The sequence below is a fragment of the Salvelinus fontinalis genome, chromosome 37, assembly GCF_029448725.1.
Source record: "Salvelinus fontinalis isolate EN_2023a chromosome 37, ASM2944872v1, whole genome shotgun sequence".
NCBI classification, from domain to species: domain Eukaryota; kingdom Metazoa; phylum Chordata; class Actinopteri; order Salmoniformes; family Salmonidae; genus Salvelinus; species Salvelinus fontinalis.
Genome location: NC_074701.1, coordinates 17505159 through 17526922, shown reverse-complemented (window position 1 = coordinate 17526922; position 21764 = coordinate 17505159). Strand labels below are relative to the sequence as shown.

General features: G+C 43.3%; 1 protein-coding gene across 8 annotated transcripts in view; it reads left to right on the top strand.

The window, feature by feature from the left end:
* Positions 1-21764, top strand: part of LOC129836276 (Golgi-specific brefeldin A-resistance guanine nucleotide exchange factor 1-like) — a 76806-nt gene that overhangs the window by 31348 nt on the left and 23694 nt on the right. For 4 of the 8 annotated variants that reach the window (XM_055902218.1, XM_055902214.1, XM_055902216.1 and 1 more), the window contains 9 exons: positions 7286-7417; positions 13343-13461; positions 13782-13890; positions 14312-14372; positions 17454-17508; positions 18838-18873; positions 19531-19678; positions 20259-20467; positions 20582-20762. In XM_055902218.1, coding sequence (XP_055758193.1) covers positions 7286-7417; positions 13343-13461; positions 13782-13890; positions 14312-14372; positions 17454-17508; positions 18838-18873; positions 19531-19678; positions 20259-20467; positions 20582-20762 — 1050 coding nt within the window. The remainder of the gene's footprint in view (positions 1-7285; positions 7418-13342; positions 13462-13781; positions 13891-14311; positions 14373-17453; positions 17509-18837; positions 18874-19530; positions 19679-20258; positions 20468-20581; positions 20763-21764) is intronic. The other 4 variants (XM_055902223.1, XM_055902222.1, XM_055902217.1 and 1 more) reach the window with 3 other exon arrangements.

Here is a 21764-nt window from a genome sequence, read left to right as displayed (position 1 = left end):
CAATAACCATCAGTGTTTGGTTTTAGGCCGCTGCGCCGGTCACAAGGGTGACTAACCCCCCCCTCACCCCTGCTCTTCACTCACGCACCCATGGTGTCATTTTGTTTTGAGGTAATTTTCACTGTGAGATCGTGGACTGTCTGAATTGGAGTGTGTGTGTGTGTGTGTGGGGAGGGGGGGGGGGGGGTAGTAGAATCTCAGGGATTTGACAGGTCTGCTGTTGCACAGTTATTTTTCTCCCTTTGTCTGTTACTGTGAGGGCATGTTAGCATTAGGTTGTGTGCAGGGCATGCACTACAATATGTGCGTGCTCAAACGCGTGCATGCACACACACACACACACACACATACATGCGCACACACAACGGTCCTGTTCAGCTCATGAAAGGCGTAAAATTAAATACATTTTTAGCTGTGGAGCCAAGAGTCTTAAAATGTCAGGACATGGAGGGGAAGAGCAGAATGTGTGCAATGCCCATGTCATAAATCTAGCACGTATCATACACACATTCTTCTCTTCACGTTTTTGGCTCTCCCATTCACAAACAGGCACCATTGGCAACTCCTCCGTATCCTACTTCCTTTAGAATGTACAGTATGCATTTTCTCTCAAGTCAGCACAATTCAGTCATAGTCTTCAGTTTTCCACATTTTAACCATTGTTACTTTATAACCTTTTTTGCATTTAAATAGATACGTTTGTGAGAAAATATTTTACATGAATCAAAAATGCTTTTTAGTTGGGAATTCAGTGACTAACAGAGAGGGTCTTAAAGGAAAGGTGGACAGGGTTCTGTTTTAGACTGGGCGGAGGGCACCAAGCCTGTGTGATTGTATAAAATATGTGACACAGCAGTCTGACAAATTAAGTTATTCATCCTTTTGTGATTAAATTAAGCAAATACAAAGGGGCTACCAGCCCCAGTGCCCACAGTATTTCTTTGTATTTCTGGTGTTGTAATCATGTGCTGCTCTGAATAGCTGTCCCCCTCCCTCCCTCCGCCTGTCTCTCGCACTCTCTGTCTCTCACTCTCACACACACACACACGTTTTTGAAAATTGGCTTTGTGTTTGTAGAGCGTAATGCATAGTTCTCATGGAATTCAGATTTCTCTCTGTTGGTTCAGTGGCATGCACAACAAGGGGGAAATCTAGCACAATTAATGAAACTGGATATGATGGCTATTGGAGCTCTGAGTTTGTGTTTTATACACCTGAAGTTGGATGTTGAAATCATGAACAAATACCTAATCCCAAAGACTGAGCTGCATGTTAAAGTAAAGGTTCACCCATTTTGATTGTTGTATTGTTTTTGTGCATCTCTGTGCGATGTTCTATCAATTCCCAGGGTCATTTCATGTGTATCTGAGTTATTCAAGTAGGCAGAAATCTGTCCGGTGTGAAAAAGTCTCTCTCACTACACTGGAAGTTAATAGGAATATGACTTTTAGATCGCAACAACATCTATCATACATGTCAGATTTCAATACTGGCCGATGTCATAACTCGGGAGAATGTCTTCTCTCGAAAGAGACGTTGATCATATTTTCGCGATATTCCTACCTCGAGGAATGTGTAATTTCCTATTTGTCTGCCTCTTTAGTCCAGGGTGCATTGCAAGGTCTCGTTGCCAGAGATTTTATAGGAAGGAGATAGGAATCCAATGAAGGAATGTATAACGCCACACCCAGCAGACTGTCGACTAATCATGTTCACGTTGTCATGCTGCGTTCCACGGTTGCTAAGCTAATCGTCACACAATCCCTTCTCAAAGTCAGTGTATATATTGAGAAACGTGCCTATTATCCTCCAAAGTACTTAATGTCGCGGTTCCAAAGCTATACGATATTACAGAAAATGTTTGTAATTTTCTTTAGGTGATAACCAATGTATTTATTTGTTTAAAGGTCCAATGCAGCCTTTTTTTACATCTCAATTTCAAATCATTTCTGGGTAACAATTAAGTACCTGTGATTGTTTTCAATTAAAATGGTCAAAAGAAACATATAGCGTCTTAGCAAAGCAAGGATTGTCTGGGGAAACTGGAAATTAGCTGTTATTGGCAGAGAGGTTTGGAACTCTGTCTTATTTAACGCATGGTGATGTCACTATGGAAGGCCGAAACTCCATCCCACCAAAACAGGCTGAAATTTCAGGTGGTCTTTTCAAACCAGCTTTTACACTAAAATGGCATTATCACAATTTGATATTATTATTCTAATCTTCTAGTGTGGAAATATATACAGTACCAGTAAAAAGTTTAGACACCTACTCATTCAAGGGTTTTTCTTTATTTTTAACATTTTCTACTTTGTAGAATAATGTAAAGACATGAAAACTATGAAATAACAACTATGGAATCATGTAGTAACCAAAAAAGAGTTAAACAAATGCAAATGTATTTTATATTTGAGATTCTTCAAAGTAGTCCACCTTTGCCTTGATGACAGCTTTGCACACTCATGACATTCTCTCAACCAGCTTCACCTGGAATGCTTTTCCAACAGTCTTGAAGGAGTTCCCACATATGCTGAGCACTTGTTAGCTGCTTTTCCTTCACTCTGCAGTCCCTCTCATCCCAAACCATCTCAATTTGGTTGAGGTCTGGTGATTGTGGAGGCCATGTCATCTGATGAAGCACTCCAACACTCTACCATTTTGGTCAAATAGCCCTTACATACCCTGGATGTGTGTTGGGGTCATTGTCCTGTTGAAAAACAAATGATAGTCCCACTAAGCGCAAACGAGATGGGATGGTGTATCCCTGCATAATGCTGTGGTAGCCATGCTGGTTGTGTGCCTTGAATTCTAAATAAATCACTGACAATGTCACCAGCAAAGCACCATCACACCGTCCTCCGTGCTTCACGGTGGGAACCACACATACGGATATCATCTGTTCATCTACTGTGCGTGTCACAAAGACACAGCGGTTGGAACCAAAAATCTCACATTTGGAGTCATCAGACCAAAGGACAGATTTCCACCAGTTTCTTGGCCCAAGCAAGTCTTTTCTTCTTATTGGTGTCCTTTAGTAGTGGTTTCTTTGTAGCAATTCGACCATGAAGGCCTGATTCACGCTGTTGATGTTGATATGCCTGTTACTTGAACTCTGTGAAGCATTTATTTGGACTGCAATCTGAGGTGCAGTTAACTTTAATGAACTTATCCTCTGCAGCAGAGCTAACTCTGGGTCTTCCTTTCCTGTGGCGGTCTTCATGAGAGCCAGTTTCATCATAGCACTTGATGGTTTTTGTGACTGCACTTGAAGAAACGTTAAAAGTTCTTGCCATTTTCAGAATTGACTGACCTTCATGTCTTAAAGTAATGATGGACTGTAATTTCTCTTTGCTTATTTGAGCTGTTCTTGCCATAATATGGACTTGGTTTTTTACCAAATAGGCCTAACTTCTGTATACCACCCCTACCTTGTCACAACACAACTGATTGGCTCAAACTCATTAAGAAGGAAAGAAATTCCACAAATTAACTTTTAACAAGGCACACCTGTTAACTGAAATGCATTCCAGGTGACTACCTCATGAATCTGGTTGAGAGAATGCCAAGATTGTGCAAAGGATGGCTACTTTGAAGAATCGCAAATATATAAAAAATATATTTTGATTTGTTTAACGCTGTTTTGGTTATTACATGATTGCATATGTGCTATTTCATAGTTTTGATGTCTTCACTATTATTCTACTATGTAGAAAATAGTAAAAATGAAGAAAACCCTTGAATGAGTAGGTGTCAACTTCTTTTGACTGGTACTGTATAAAACAATATTTTCTTTTGACTGCGCTGGACCTTTAACTTACTGTAATCGGTCAAGGAATTAACCAAGGTTTACTGCCAGTGCACTAAGAATGTAATCTTCTTTGGCTTTGATGTATTGGGTATGAAAATAAATAGTTATTGTATTTGCCTGTGTGTGTTCATTTTTTGGCTCTTCACTGTTGAAGCAGCCCTCTCATATATAAAGTTCTGCCTTGATCTTGCGCTGCACTCTGCTGATAAGGCATAGCAGTTTTTCTACTTGACTTCACCACCATATACAGTATTATTCAGATTCACCATATGAAATCAGCGACAAATAGGTAGACTGATATATTAAAGAAAACAAACTGATATGAATGTTTATCAGGACATTCTCTTAGTGGGCTTGTGAATAACTTGTACTGGAGTCTACATTACAGTGCCAGTTTACAGTTGGAGCACAGCTCCTCGTCCCTCCTAGTATTCCCTGTGTTATAAGCCCTTTCTGCTCCACTGCCAATAGATGTGCATACGTTAGATGGTGTGGACTGAGGTGCTCTCCTGGGGGCAAAGGTTCAGGCGCTCCCTGCTGTGGTCGTTTGCAGAGGTAGGCCACACATGGCAGCACACACCAGGCAGTGTGGTTTTTATGTAGGACTGAGTAACTCATTTCTGGTGACTTTTTAAAAGGACATTCTACTCCAAAATAAATGAATAAATAAAATTAAGCTGACACCATCTAAAATAATTCCCACCTCCAGAAATTAGCCCAATAACATATTGGTAAAATAATTTAAAATGTGTTTTACATATTGGACCATGCATATAGCCTATGCATGGTCGATATTATCAGGTATGCTATTAGCAATACGTATTATCACCTGTAGCCGAACTGATGTAGCATAGTGTCTATAAATAAATAGGCTGATGCATGGGGTTGCCTATCTGCATTTACCCTATTGGGCTAATCATTAGCTAGATCCCAAATATGATCTTTGAACTAGTTAGCATCCTATTGATGACATTTATGTCCCAATATACTTGCATAAACGGAGTGAATACAATGTTAGGGTAACTTCAGGTGTTCTGCCACCCGGGGTAATACTGCCTGTACTTCTCACAGAAACCACTTTATGTCACAATTTCCCCCCCAAAAACGTTCCCTGGTTGCCAAGTAGGGAGGTGTATTACCCTAAGTTACCCTACATTTGACCCATGTTACATTTAGCCTCACTCTCCCCTATGTACTCACAGCAACCATGCAACACTGGACTATGGTTCCAACATGGCCAAATGTCCTAGCTGTGCTTTTTAGTATTAGACAAATTGGACTTAAACAATGGTAAAATCTATTATGCCATACCGTATTTAATGTGGCTGATATTTAACGTGCACACACAGAGTTGGGAGGCAATAGGCTATACATACATGGATGGGTAAGGAACTTTTATCCCCTTTTTTATATTGGCCAATGACAGTCAGAGGTCAACCTGGTTATGGTGTGATTGTCTCACTGGTGGTGCAGCGGCTGTCTTTATTTATTTCACTTCACAAGCCCTGGAGATTGAGCTGAAGTACAGAGCCATATTTAGCCTTTATTTAAGAAGATTGGGCTGGTCTGCCAGGAGAGCTGTCTGATGGGCTAGCCCCTACTCACCGATGGCCAGCCAGATCAATACAACACAATTGAGTTCTCCAATTTGAGGGTCTTTGCGACGTAGCCGTGGCACTTACAGGGTGATCGCTTCTGATGAAGTCTTTATCAGCCTCTATTGACGGATTAATTTGAGCACCCTCCACCCCCGTTCCCTTCTCCTCTCCCAACTGTAAAGTAATGGATACTAAGCCCCCTCCTTTAAAAGTTTCTAAGAGCTGATGGATTGATAGATGGGAACACAACGGAGGTCGCCTTCTTCTCTTTTTGGAGTTTACACAACCTCTTCTTTTAAGTTTGTTTTTGTTATTTCTGCCTTGATATCTGATGGGGGTGGGGATTACTTTTCAGAAGCGTTCAGGTGACCCTGTGGTTGTTTTGAGACCATTGTTCAGGCAGGTACTTCAGCATTGTGGCTAAATTTACACCAAATGGACCTTCCCCATCAAAGGAGCATTGAGGGTTTTCATGGGGAATACAAAGAAAACATCAGATCCCCCAAAAAATGAAGAAAAAGAAAATGCAAACGGGAGAAGACTACTTTCAGAAGCAAGTCTAAGAGCGACCTGGCGTCTGATGAAAGGTTGTGGAAATGTCCAAATTATTAAATATTTGATTTCCAAACAAGCCGCAGGGATATTGGATATCGCAAGCTAATGCGCGGTGGTCACGTGCAATCTTGGAAATTGGTCAAGGCTCGTCTCAGCCTTTTGAAGTCACAAGTCATTTTTTGGAGTTTAGAGTAGCTGCTCTAGAGGAAGCCTAATCCGTGTGGTATTACTACGGCAAGCAGTGTTTCGACAACACGCCAAACGGTGTTCGTGACTCCACAAATTTTTCCGTTTGTTGTTTTACCTGTTTTGTATTTTGCAGCCCCTCTCGACCTCCATCTCTTTCTCTTGGTTACCCTCAGAGGGACCGGTTACCTCCTCGGATTGGCCCGAGGTGGTTTCCCATCGCGAAAGATGCAAAGCGATCTTTGATTCTCTGTGACTTGATTAAGAGGAAGATTTGGGGCATCTTCCTCTCCAGCTGTGTTTTGTTGTCTGTGGTGTAACCCGGCTTTAGTCTTTCATTTATACACCACAATCTGCCTCTTGTGGGTGCTTTAGAATACGCTTGTTCAATGTCTTTCACTCCATGTCTTTTGTCCATATGTTTTGTGATTGTCATGGAATATGTAAATATGCAAACACTGTCGGTCGTTATGGGATTTCTTCCAGTCGCTGTGACCCCTCCGAGCCACCAGCAACCCTCACCCCCACACCAAGCCCAGTCACTCTCCAGTCATTTTAATGCTAAATCCCACATCCTACACAGCTGCCTTAAAAAAAAGCTTTTGGAAATTGAGTTGTAATAAGATACCGTGTGCTGCCAAGGTGAATAAGAGGCGGCTCTTGAATGCCTCTCACTCCCTCTGTCTTTCTCTCACTCACACACTCACACACACACTTCGCTCCATGTTGTTCTCATCTCTTACTGTGCTGCAGCAGTGGGAGAAGGTTACAACCTCCTGAGCAGCTAATTCCCCATTGATCTGCCCTGGGGCACCAGAGCTGTTGACACAGACCTTTTTATAGAGAGCAGAGAAAAGTCCTCACACTGGTGTTCACTACTCTGTTCTGCATGTTTGTGCACAACAGCAGAACTGAGGCTAAGGCCCTACCGAGACTTACCACACTTGGGATTTGAAGATCCCACTGCCATGATAGGGGGAGATAACTGAGAGCATTAAGATATTGGGAAGAAATATGTGATCTGTAACACTGAAAAAAGGACACATCTATTTGGTACAGTACACTGCTATATATATGCAGTATCAGTGTTCAGGGTTGAATATGTTGACTGACCAGTCCCCTCTCTCTGTCTCCACAGAGCTGTCAGATGTGGAGCCTAACGTATTCCTGCGGCCCTTCCTGGAGGTGGTACGATCTGAAGACACCACCGGACCAATCACAGGCCTGGCCCTCACCTCTGTCAACAAGTTCCTGTCCTACGGCCTCATAGGTGAGCAGCACAGCTGTCCTCATACAGACGGACAGACAGGTCAGGGTAAAAAAACAACACTGTTGTCCTATTGGTAAGCATTGATGATACATACGGTGATGTCAGTTATTTAGCCTAAATATTGTAAGTAATGTAAAACTTACATATATTAATGTGTGGGACCACTACATTGTTCTTAAAGACAGCTTTCCATGAAGAGGGTGAGTTGGTTTTATTGTCAGTGTTTCCCCTAGGATTTATTTTCAGCAGTGGTGAAAACGTAGCGGGGGAGGGGCCAGCAGGACTTCGTCATTGCGCAAACGCAAGTTAGCAACGTCCATCAATCTGCACATATAAAAATTGTCTCCGTAAGTTAATTTGGCTTAATTACTAAAACCTCGCACTATCCTTTTAAAAGCGCATCTCAGCAGAAATATTTAAAAATATTTGTTATTTTATTTTTGGAGTGGCGGCAACGATTTAGCAGCAACAGGGCGTCTCTGCTAAATGAATATTGGGGAAACACTGTTGTCAATCTATGAGAACTGTCCTCATGGACTCCCTCTGGCTTTAGGCAAACCAAGAATGATAGCAATGCCTAAATGGACTTGTTTTTTACCACACAAATAGCACAGCCTGTCCTTGCTAGCATCATCGTGAAAATATGGCAGGTGTCCGCCAGTTGTTGTTAAAAGTGTGAAATAAGCATCACCAGATGTTATTCTTAATGGCAGGGGGTGAATAAATGATGGTACAGTACATCTCTGACCGTTGAAACAGCTGCAACCCCTCTCTAAACCAAATAAGCGCCATTGGGACATTGAATAACATCATTTAACGCATCCCTGCCCTGAACTTTTTATTGAGCTGTATTTTTATCATTCAGCTGTTTTGTTGTCCAATATTCAGTTAATAAAACATATGTGAACGGTAGGCTAGGTGTAATTTAATTTCAGCTCCATGACCATTGCTACGATTTCTTTTTCTGACTGATCCAACAAGCTCTTAGAATACCTGCCAAACTGAATCGAGACACACGCACGCATGAACGCACTCAAACACACAACCCGCACATACACACACCACACTGCACTCACGTGCATCACAGTCACAAGCACACACCATCACAGTCCACCCCCTCACAAATCACTTCCCTACTCCCAGAGCCGCTGTCCGTCACTCAAAACCCAACGCCTGCTTCCTAATCCTGTAAACCCCCCCGCGCGCGCGCACGCACACCTCATCAGCGGGTTTCAAAGGGACGGGTAACCATGGAAACGTGACCCAGCGGCTCTCAAGACAATGGCCCTCCAGCGCAGAATGAAGAGAAAGATATGACACACTCAGATATTACCTTCCGTTTGAATTCAACCCGTGTTCCTCAAATGCTGTGAGGTCTTTCCCAGCTTGTTAACACTGAAGTCAAAGGCATTGTTTTCCCCTAGCCTCCATCTTAGTCTGCTCACATGGCGAGTGGCTAGTAGGAGCACACAGTCGTTGGACATATTCAGAAACGGATAATGGTTACGAGGTACTGATTGTATTGGACATCAATACATTCGTTTTTCAACTGTATATTACTGTACAGTAAATGTAGTGTAGCTGTAGTTAAATACTTGGAAACGTTTTACTGAAATGTGAAATAAGAGTTGCGACAGATTTTTATCTATACTGTATTGTGATTTAAATTGTCAAATAAATTCTACGCCTTCCTGAAAATGTTGTAACCTATTGAAATTGATTTAGAAATGTCATCTATTTAGATATTAACATTATTCACAAGAATAACTTATTCAAAGGCTGGTAATCAAGTTGGTTCTGAGGTCTCGTTGATTAGCCAGTAAGTAGTGCCAAATTACACGGCTTAATCACCATTTCAGACCAAAAAGTTCCTAATACTACCCAGGTTGTTTTCTGGTACTTACGACAGTCATTTAGAGGAAGTGCCAGTAGCTAGTAATTTAGAATTGACTGCCGAGTCAGAGAGCAACCTGTTACCTTAATAACCAGGTGAACAAGAGACGGTCTGTATCATGTTCATAGAGGAATATGAGATTGAATGAATGACCTTTCAGAGTCGAAGGGCTTTTATACTAATGAGACTGCACCACCAGTTTATTCTGATTATATCCAGTGAAAAGTCAGCTTAGTATCCCTCTGTAGTCCAGACATTTATGAGAGCTGGCTATCTATATTAGCTAAAGATATGACCTGTAGCATGTATTAGTACTGCACATGTAGGTCTACTCCATCTAGCAATACTTTGGGAAAATGCCTCTTGCTTTTGAAATCCCAGCCAAAGGAAACATCTCAAATAAAGTCATTTTTACTCAATTGTCCATTTGTCACTCCGTTGTACAAGTGGGGTAGTTGAGGTAAGAGGTCTAAATTGACTTCTGTTAGTAGTGAATTGCTGACACGAAGACAGGCAGGGGGCTGATCCTGATTAACACTGCCATCTGCTGGCTGCAGTGGCAAAAATTATGTTCGGATTTCCTGGTCTGTCACTCACTAGTTTTTGATAATTTATCTTATGGAATTTGTAAATTATATTTTTTCCCATTTAGATGTATGGTAAAACTATCACTAAATAGAATCTCATTTCATTTTGCAAAATCAGATTATCTTGAATAGGGATCGATTCACTGAGTTTTTCCTCACTATACAGTATATATGGAAACAATGAAGAGTTGCCTTCAAGTATCACGACTGAAAAGTCCAATTGCCAAAACATGTAAATAACAGGGATAATGCGGCCACTGGTGGGCATGCTAACTACGTCCCTCTTAGTCTGTCTGCTTTCTTGTATAGACGTCGTGGTTTTGCTTTGTCTTTGAATGATTACAGAGCTCTGCTGTCTCCTGTGCCTGCGATGTGGTGAGGAGGGCGCTGTGCAAGTTTGCACACATTACTTAATATCCCATCCAAGGCTCCTCTCAGGAGAACCACACCACAGCATGTAGCCTTGTTCCTTTAACCCTGTGTGTCACACCGAACATGTTCCCCCTCACGTTGTCCCTTTGTCCCATGTCTCCCATCTTCTGTTAGCAATGGGCCCTGCCTGACCCCCCCCCCCCCCCCGTCTCCCTGGGGGGTCCAGAGAAGAAAAGAGGGGGACATTTCATTTAGTGGGGGCTAATTCCGCTCAATCTGTGGCCTGAGGTCTGCTGGCATGGAGGGAGTGCTGGCCTAAGCCCCTCCACTGACAGACATCCCGATCCCCACCCGTCTCTTCTCCTCTCCTCTCCGCTCCTCAACCACATCCCTCAGAGCCCAGAGGCAGCTCCAATCAGCCTGCCGAAAGCAGCCATGGCCACAACAGCCTTATAGGGCTCATAGGACGGCTCAACTGAGCATTTGCCACCATTACCCGCTTAGAAGAGGCGTAAAATATCATGCTGGTTTTCTAATGAGTGTTTTACATAAAAAAAGGCATTTTATAGGACTTTAAATTTGTTTCACCTAAAGGCCAGTAAAGTAAATCGCCTTTATTAGTATGGCATGTTCAATAGAAACAAAGTTGTTTAAAAACCGACGCGTTTCGGCTGCATGGCCTTCGTACTCCCTGACGAAGGCCATGCAGCCGAAACGCGTCGGTTTTTAAACAACTTTATTTCTATTGAAAATGCCGTACTAATAAAGGCATTTTAATTAATTATATGAAGAGTGCCTTGGTCCTCCTTTCTTTTTGATGACCAATTTACACCTTTTACCAAAGAGCACCTTCTATCTACCAAAATATACTATAGTGGACCTTAGTAGCGCTTCCCTTCCTCCTCTTTCTGCCAGTAAAGTAAACTTTGAATGCAGCGAAACTATTATTGCAACATTTGGCGATCTTATAGAGGTATTTTATTCAAATGTTACCTGGGCTGTCTGACAATGGGTTGTAGTGGCTTTCAGAAGGGGAACAAGTGAGCAAACCTGACTTCACTTAGACCAGGGGATAGCACCAGTCCTTTTGCTTGGTTTGAGGAGAAGTTGAGGAGTTTTTGTGTGTGTGTGGCATTCTGAAAGCCACTCTCTCACTCGGCAGCATTTCCAGTCAGCCTTTCCAGCCCCCATACAACCACACACACACACACTTCGCTCCAAACACACATACACACAGCCAGTCTCTGGTGTTATTTTAACAATGGTCCATCCCTTCTTAGGCCATCCTCTGGAGACTCTGCCAAGAGGGATTAGTATTTCATATCACTTCTGACATTCTGCTGGATAGCCCGTGGCTCCAGTTTCTGTGGTGGGTAAGAGACGTTTTCAGCGCAACTTCCACGGTTGTTGTTTCCCTCACCTCTTGAGGGACGTTGGCATGACTCAGTTTAAGTCTGCTAACCGCGTTTCGGCGTCCGCCCAACTCGGTGACTCGTATCATTCATTCAAGTTTTCTCAAAGCGTCGACAAACGCTCCAGGACTTTACACACACTCATTTGTTAAGCATCTCAACTGGAAAGTCACTTCTCCCTCTTCATTTTGCTAATGATAGCGATTATCGACTGTCATGCTAAACCCCTCCCCGGCCTAAACCACTCCTATTGTTTATATCAATAGATGGAATGTTGTGTGGCGTCATGGCTCTACCTGGAAAAGCTTTCACTTATTATCCCACTCCTTCCCCTAGTATGCTCTGCACTTATTAGGCCTAGTTAATGAAATGCTCCTTTAAGAGCGATGGGGAAAGAAAAACATGCTGGCTCCAGGCTGCTATCTGGCTCCGGTTGGATTTCAAAACACTGGCTCCTGTTGCCTAGACAGCCAATTGGCCAGCACTGCCCACAAAAGGCCACATCTGGTGATTAGATCTCCAGGCTTTGAAGGACCTTCTGGATAGACCAGCTAGATTGGTGTGTGTGTGTGTGTGTGTGTGTGTGTGTGTGTGTGTGTGTGTGACCATCAGATGTGTAAGACTTATTGGATCAACAGTCCAGTCATGCAGTGCTATCACTTGTCAGAAAACCTGTGTTCTCGCTGCATTTTCTGTTTGACAGCAGCTGTCTCTGCATCAAACATGCATTCATGTAATGATGCACTCCTAGATTTGTTTAGTTTCCCCTCTTGCCTTAGAATGGTATTTTAATTGGCTTTTTAGCCATTTTTAATGATTCAATCGCTTCAATTGACCAAAATGTGTCCTCTCTGATCATATTGGAGCATTTGTGGTTTAGTTGGTCTGGAAAACAATTTCTGCCTCTGATTTCGTGAATATCAAACGTTTCACAGGTTGGCTTGTTGCATGCACAGTGCTGACATCTGTTAAAAAGAGGGTAATATCATTGTGCATTCCTCTCAATAATACTGTCCTCGACCTGCCTTCTTTGAACTGGCCACCTACTGCAACTTTTCCCTTCTCCGTTCTATTTTGTTTTGAAGGACAATGCTTTTTTTATTCGATTTTTTATTTAACCTTTATTTAACTAGGCAAGTCAGTTAAGAACAAATTCTTATTTACAATGATGGCCTAACGGGGAACAGTGGGTTAACTGCCTTGTTCAGGGGCAGATCGACAGATTTTTACCTTGTCAGCTCAGGGAATCGATCCAGCAACCTTTCGGTTACTGGCCCAACACTCCAACCACTAGGCTACCTGCTATCCATATTTGAACAGTGTAATGTGCCTCTCACAGCTTCATTTTATTTCTATTTAACCTTTATTTAATTGGGCAAGTCAGTTAAGAACAAGTTCTTATTTACAATGACTGTCTACACCGGCCAAACCCGGACAATGCTGGGCCAATTGCGTGCCGCCCTATGGGACTCTCAATCACGGCCGGTTGTGATACAACCTGGATTGGATTCAGATGAATTTGTCACTTTAATTCAGATAAAGTGTTGACGGGAACTTGGCATCTTGAATGAGCAGTGTATGAAAGAAGCTGTTTTATAAAATGTCTGCGGAAAAAGACGATGACGATGACAGCGGACTTCTTGTTGTCTGTCCTATGCAGATGCTAACCATGAGGCGGCAGCGGAGGCCATTGAGAACATGGCAGACGCCGTCACACACGCCAGATTCGTAGGGACGGACCCCGCCAGCGATGAAGTGGTGCTCATGAAAATCCTACAGGTAATCTTCTAGTTAAAATCTTTCAGCTAACGGTGTACCTGAAAATGATTAATCAAACGTGTTTATTTCAAACAAGCCTAAGGGCTGCATATCAAATGTCACCCTGTTTACAGTAGTACTCTGTCATAGTATGACACTTCACTATATGGGGGATCGGTTGTCATTTTGAAAATGTTTACAAGTGGCTTACGTGCATGAATACCCTGGCTGGATTCCCTTTGAGGTGGAACATTTACTTTATGATACCTTGTAAAATAACTGAGATGACCACTCTGAATGTTACGCACACACTCACACACACACTGCGTCTGCCGTGACAGGTCCTGAGGACCTTGCTGCTCACGCCCGTCGGAGCCCACCTGACCAACGAGTCTGTGTGCGAGATCATGCAGTCGTGTTTCCGCATCTGCTTCGAGGTGCGCCTCAGCGGTGAGTTCTCTGTCTCTGTAATTCTCCCAGGGATTGATACACACTTCTAGTCCACATGCTGTGTTAGAAAGGAACGCTAAGCTGTATTTTATGATGCTTTTCCAGGGGAAAAATATCAGGAACTCGTAGATATGAACCTGATTTGCACGTTTAGCTTCCATGGCCTCCGGGGTCCTCCATCACACCAGCCTAACAATATGAGTTCTACCGCTCAACTCCAACTCTCACCCCCTCCAGGCCTTCTGCCCTTAGTTCACTAACACCCCTTACCCCTCCTCCCCAGTCCCTGAGATGTGCATTAACAGAACACCCTCCTAATCCTGGCCAAACACATACAGACAGGAGGTCCCAGCCTGCCCTCTCTCCTCTTGTCCTCTGGGCTCTAATGGCACCTGCCCTGTTTGTTTTGCCCTCTCCACAGAGCTCCTGAGGAAATCAGCCGAACACACACTGGTAGACATGGTGCAGCTGCTGTTCTCCAGGTAAACGGGGTGGGGTTGGGTGTGTGTGTGACAAGCTCTGGAAACCTTCAGGAAATTAACTTCCAGTTTGTCTATAGAGACCCATTTCTATTAGGTTATTGGATTAGAGCACCTACCCAGAAACCACTGGGAGGGAAAGGTGTAGGGTTAGGGCTTACTTCACTGTGCTCTGCTTAAATTGCAAATCTGTTTAATTATACAAGTATGGGACACTTTAATTTGAAGATAATTTAGTAAACTTAAACTCCATATGAAAGTCCCTGCCCTCATAAGACCTGCGAACCAATGTTTTTGTAAACAACATTGGTAAACTGTGGTGTAGTGGTACCTAGAGTAGTCGGTATACTCAAATTTTGCCACAAAATTCAAAAAGGAAGAGTATTTAAAAAATTCCTATAGATTGAGTGAAAACCTGATAAATCTAACTTTTTTAAATAATAAAAAAATAAAAATAAGGTTCTACCACAATTCTTAAACCACATCAGGATACACTTTTTTAGGTGTTGTACAATATCCAATTGCAGAGTTTGCAAAACAAATGCCTTCCCGATTGATACAAATCATCACTAGCATCTTGACAGGATAGGCTTACTTCAGTCAACATTTAATTGGGAAGGTTTTTTGGGAAATCCTTTAGACGTGTTTATTCAAACAGCCCATGATGACTGACGTGCACATCGCAAAGATTCAACCAAGACTTCACACCAAACTTTTTCAGTACCTTGTTTGCATACCCATTGTTGCCTTAGTTACCATTTGCTAGTAGATATAAGTTGAAACGTCTTTCCTACCTACCGGCTACCAAGGTCGTTCTTCTGTGAGCTGCTCAATGCAACAACCAGTTGAGAGCTGCGTGCTGTCTTGCTGCCCACAGATGATATTCCGCTGAAACTCGGCTACCGTTATGTGTGCAGCACACTCATATATTTCAAGTGCTTTGTGTTAGCTACTTTGTGCATGATTTCTCTATTGTACTAAATAATTGATAGGCGTATACCTCCACTTTGATACGCATCAGTGGGGATTAAAAAGTGAGTATACGCAATGCCCACCGGAAGAAAGTGGGTATACGACATATACCTGTGTATACCCTCCACTACACCACTGACGTTAAAGCAACAATGGTCATCATTCAAGATTTTTTTTATACTAAAGTTGGTTTACCATCAAGTGGTGATGGTGAATAATGCCTTGGAAGCCTCAATAGGTATTATCGTTAAATACGTTAACGTCCTCAGCAACACTTTGCATCTTAATTGCCTCTGCATTCAGAGGTCACTGGTTCACTAATGCAATAACATGCTTTTTATACCGGCATTTAGCATAGGGTGGCTCCACATCGCTTCCCCACCTCCTCTCCCAGAGGCCCGTACATTAGACTTCCAGTCACATCGTCTCACAGACGAGGGGATGAGCCTGCAGAGCGCCAGACTGTATGATCTGCATATAGATGAAGAGGAGCGGCTCCCCCATAAACACACACATGCAGAATTAGCATGGCCATTAATCCTGCCAGAAATTATCTGAAAATAATCCGGAATAGAATCGTCTCATTCTCTAAATGTATTAGGCGCCACCGCGAGAACAAACCGAGCTCAAAATATAGTCACAGTGTAATTCTGTCTTGGAGGCACGTGGATGTCAGACGAGGCTATTTGATGCAGGATTTGTTAAAAAACATGGTGTTGTCTTTCACAATAGAGCCAGTTGATATCACCAAGTCACCGTCAGCACGTTCTTAGTCCATTTGTGTCAGTGCTGGGAGTTGTTATGCACTGTAGCAGCTTGTTATCATATTTCTTACAGCACTGTGTATTGGTTGTTGGATATTCAAATAGAAAATAATGACAGCCGTTGCAGTCAAAGGAGGCATCTGTGTCCGTGGTAAAAAAAAAAAAGTAGACCTATTACTGCCCTTTTCCCAACATGCAAGTACCTTGAGGATGCCTATAACACCACGCCCTCATTTGTTGGTGTCTTTATTGGCTGGCCAGGCCCCCCCCCCCTCTTGTCCACAGCTCGTCCATAATAAAGATGTGAGCGCCTTGGGCAGCCCCCCCAGGCTAGGCGTAATGAGCAGCGGATCTCATCGAGTGCTCACGAGGAGGCTTAGATCGCCTGCTGAAAGTATTAGGGATGTTAATCTGTTGGACCCACAGATCATCCAATAATCGAGCTTGCAAGACAAGACTATTAACGCGGGAGTTAACGTCAGGGGCCCGTCTCTCTCTCTGTGTGTGTGTGTGTGTGTGAGAGCCAGTGACATCTCATTCGCCGCAAAGCCCAAGAGTCCACAGAGCACAAGGCACTCAGACAATGTGTGATGCATTAGAGAACATTACGCTGCACAGCTCATCTCACCAAGCCACTGAGAAGCTCATCATCTGGGTCCGGGAATGAATGCCCTCCGAGACAGATTGCTTCTGTCAGCCTAGTGCCTCATAAGCATTTCTCTCTCTGTCTCTCTGTCTCTCTGTCTCTCTGTCTCTGTCTCTGTCTGTTTATGATTATTTTCATGGAAGTTTGGTTAGTTAAAAAAATAACTTTGTTAAGCAATTGTCAACTTGTACACCAGCTGTTTCTCTTCTTCTGTCTTCAAGCTTTTGAGAGATTACATATTATTTCAGCTAAGATTACCAACAAATGTACAGGTTCTTTGTCCCTGCATGGATATTGAGGTTACACAATAGATTTCTTTCAGTGGTATTTAAGAACATTCAGAGTAGTCTCCATGTTAGTCCTGAACGGTGTTATGCAAGTAGCTACTTCCCTTGGCGTCTCAAAGTTTGCTAGGGCTTAAAACCATCTGTGCTCTCACCCTGCATATTCAGTGTGCAGGTTGAAATGAAAGTGACTCATCTTTAAATATTGTCTGCAAATGGACAAACTGCTTTGTTGGTGTGGATATCAGGTTTCCTGTCGCCTCACGGTGGCTGATGAATGAATTACCTTGAATTGACAGAAGTTGAGAAGGCACAGGGGCTCAACACAGAGGGAGGAAATAATCAATTGATCACATAGCTACATTAATGTAGCTGTATTTGTCAGACAATTGACATCTATTTCCCATTTTTCTTCCAGACTACCCCAATTTAAAGAAGAGGCCAAAAGTTTTGTGGGTGCTAACATGAAGAAGGTAAACTCAAATTAGGCCTAGATGTTGAATGTGCCACTACTCTCTGGCTATGACTAATTTGCCTGCAATACCCCCTCCCTTTGTCTCCCCCTTGTTCCTGTCATCCCCATGGTGCTTTGAATAATCATTGTACTCTGCAGGGATGGCCACCGCAACAAACCCTCTATTGGTTCTGAAACTAAAGTGCATGTATCCAACAGGGAAGAAATTAAACCTTTTTTACTGGGTCTCTACTCCCTCAGCTAAAAAGAAAAGTGTCTTTACACAATAATAATATCTTGTCTTGTGGTACAGGATTGAAACTGGATACCCCAAATGCCCTTCCCTCCCTCTGCTTCCACCCATCAAGATGGCATTTCTTTCCCAATATCACCTCTATCTCATCGGATGCTGCCTTAAAACATTTTTTTTTTTTTTAAGTGTCCTTTGTTGATTTTCTTTGCGTTCCTCCTTTCAAACTGCTCATTTGCCTGTGTTCCCTCCCACAGATCCCATCCTGTATCCTGGACACACAGGATCTTATTTGTGCAGAACAGCCTATAAACACCAATCAGAGGGGCTTAGAGAGGGTACTTGATAAAGACACAACTTTCAATTGGCTCCCGCTAGTGCATTGAAATGGGCCAGGATAGCATGGCTTTCTGGAGTGAATGCATGAAGGTGCATTTGAGGGATATTTCAGCATTTTCTTGGAACTTCTTAGAACTGGTTTCAAGGAATTTTATATTTCCATAACACATATTTTACATCCATTATTCAAATAGTTTTTCCCACTTAACAACTTAATTCAACTTAATTTAATGTAAAAGAAATGTTGGCTAATAGTTTCAGGCTGTACGACAAAATAAGTTACTTCATTTTTTAAAGTTTTTGTGGTCATACCCATTTTTGTATATTTGCATCGTGTAGCTTAGATTGGACATTTCGCTGACATTTCTGGTTTTAGCCTCACACCACAAAAAAACTCCACAATTTACTTTTGTTTAACTATCCTACCTCATCAAAACTAGACTCCAAATGTACAAATCGTAAAATAAAAATAGTAATGGGCTTGAAGCAGTTTCAATATGAAGCCTGCCATTCTGTCTGATTGCCTGCCCTTCACTGTTTTGTCTGCTCGTTCTTGAACGTCTTCGTATGGAGCCTTCTAACCCACCACCCCTTCCCCAAACAAACCCATCCCTGGGGAGTTTGCATGGTGCTCTGTTTGGACCCCCCCCCCCCCCCCCCCCCCCCGCCATGCATCACTGACTGAGTCTCTTGTCTGTGTGCTGCTGCTAAAATGTCGTCCATCACTAATCACGGGCACCTGCCCCCTTCTCTCCTGAGGCTTACAATATCTTGTGGAAAAACAAACGAGTGCAGGTAAGGAGACTCTGGTGCCTCAGTTGGAGAATGACCATCCCTCCTCCCTATCCACCCTGCCCCTCCTCCCTTCTTATTCAGAACCCATTTGCCACCCCCTTTGGAAGATTCATACACAATGCGATGGGGGTCAAAATTGTAAAAATATTTGTCTACCATATTGTAGATGCATCTAATGATGGATGTATTGATTTTGTTAGATGTGTAGAGTACACAAACAAAGCCATGCCATGGGGTTAGTTTGTAGAAAGAGACAGATCTTACTGCGTGCATTTCTTTGATGGTGGCTTGAATTTGTTTCTTGTGATTGTCACTTTTTGTTGTATAGTCTTATAATTCACCCTCATAGGTATATTGTGTCTTGTCATTGGGGATACTTATATGCAGTCTCAGCATTTGCTAAACAGAATGAAGCATGTGGCTGCGTTTTTGTGTACGGTCACTGTCTTGTGTTTTCAGATGTCTGTCTGTTACTTTCCGTTTTAAGACGGTCACTGTCCAAGTGTGTAAATGATCCAGAAGGATCCTATTGCTTTTAAAAGTCCAACCTGATGCAATACCCTCATCTGTACAATGTGATATTACAACACCCCCTAGCCAAGCGCATAGCCAGCGGTTGTGTGTGAATGTATACTGAGTGTGTTCTACTGGTTCCAGCTGAAGATGCGTGCTGGTGGGATGAGTGAGTCATCAAAGTGGAAGAAGCAGAAGCGCTCGCCCCGGCCCCCCCATCACATGGTACGAAGCGCCTCGGGCGGATTGGAGCAGGCCCCTCCCGCCACCCTTAGCAACAACAACCTCACTGGTGAGACCCCATCTTCTTAAGAGCTTTTAAAAATATATATATATTTTTATCGGAGTTCAGAACATCTTTCACATTTTTATTGGTTTTTCAGACTGAGTTAGAAACCAGGTCGTGGGGATAGACATAGGAGGTGGTACATTAAGGAAGGATAGTCTGCCGAGCAGAGGCTTGAACCCCCGTTGCCGTGGGGGCATAAGTGGTCAGAGGTCGGGACTGCTACACCCCACTCCAGCACTTCTATGATCTTTTAAATGAACTTTTCATCTATTACTGCTACCACGTTGCAATAACCGGAAAACAGACCATTGACCGACGATATCAATGCATGCCACGCCACAACATAAATAACAAACGCTTCCTTAGTAATGAGCAAATGCCTCTTCTGTAAATCTAATCATATTTGGTCCAAGGTGGCTTCATTTTATGTCTATCAAATTGAAACATCATAGATATATCAACGTCTATACTGTCAGGCACTCTAAAGTGGAAAAAATGTAAATTGTGAATACGTCTATAGAGGCGGTCTCCAACCACAAAACATCTGATGTAGCTAACCATGGTCGCTGTGTGTGTCTACCAGGTGGTGTCCTTTTCATCGAGCAGGTTAGTTTGTCTGTCCCAGACAGCATGGCCTCTTCCATGTCTAGCCCCACAGACAGCGGCCTTGACACTTGCTCCAAGGCCACCTCCAGAGAAGACCTGACAGACCTGGACCAGAGCAGCTCTGTCGCCACCACCCCAGGCACAGCAGCTAGCCCTTCCACAGAGCCTGGATGCCTGGATGCTCAGGTGGGGTGGGGGGGGCACTGGAAGCAGCTATGTTGTCTGTCATTTTGTGCATATTTTAATTAAGTCTGTTGGAGCTCATCAATGTTCATACTCTGTTTCTGTTTCCCCTGCCAGTCTGAGGGGAGGCAGGTGCATCGTGCCCAGTCAGCTTCGGTGGAGTCCATCCCTGAGGTACTGGAGGACAGAGACTCTGTGACGGAGCAGTCAGACTCAGCCTCAATACACGACATGGATTACGTCAACCCCCGAGGTGTCCGCTTCACACCACAGCAAACACAGAGAGACGGTGAGGATGGTGAGCCCTCTTATCACCACCACCACTACCAACCAGCATTCAGTTTGAGTTTCACCGTGCCTTAACCTGTTCCATTTTACATCTCGCCCTCTGTCTCACTTTGTCACATGTCTGTTCAAATGTCTCAACACGTCTCACCCCATGTCTCAACCTACAGTGCATTCGGAAAGTATTCAGACCCCTTGACTTTTTCCACATTTTGTTACGTTACAGCCTTATTCTAAAATGGATTAAATCGTTTTTCCCCCCCTAATCAATCTCACATAGTACACCATAATGACAAAGCAAAAACAGATTTTAATAAATTTTTGCAAATTTGATGAAAAAATATATCCCATCTACACAAGTATTCAAACCCTTTACTCGGTACTTTGTTGAAGGACTTTTGGCAGTGATTAAATCCTCAAGTCTCCTTGAGTACGACGCTGCAAGCTTGTCACACCTGTATTTGGGGAGTTTCTCCCATTCTTCTCTGCAGATCCTCTCAAGCTCTGTCAGATTGGATGGGGAGCGTTGTTGCACAGCTATTTTCAGGTCTCTCCAGAGATGTTCGATTGGGTTCAAGTCCAGGCTCTGGCTGTGCCACTCAAGGACCCAAAGCCACTCCTGTGTTGTCTTGGCTGTGTGCTTTGGGTCGTTGTCCTGTTGGAAGGTGAACATTCACCCCAGGCTGAAGTCCTGAGTGCTCTGGAGCAGGTTTTCATCAAGGATCTCTCTGTACTTGGATCCGTTCATCTTTCCCTCGATCCTGACTAGTGTCCCTGTCCCTGCCGCTGAAAAACATCCCCACAGCATGTTGATGCCACCACTATACTTCACCGTAGGGATGGTGCCAGGTTTCTTCCAGACGTGACGCTTGGCATTCAGGCCAAAGAGTTCAATCTTGGTTTCATCAGACCAGAGAAACTTGTTTCTCATGGTCTGATAGTCTTTTTGGTGCATTTTTTACAAACTCCAAGGACTGTCATGTGCCTTTTACTGAGGAGTGGCTTCCGTCTGGCC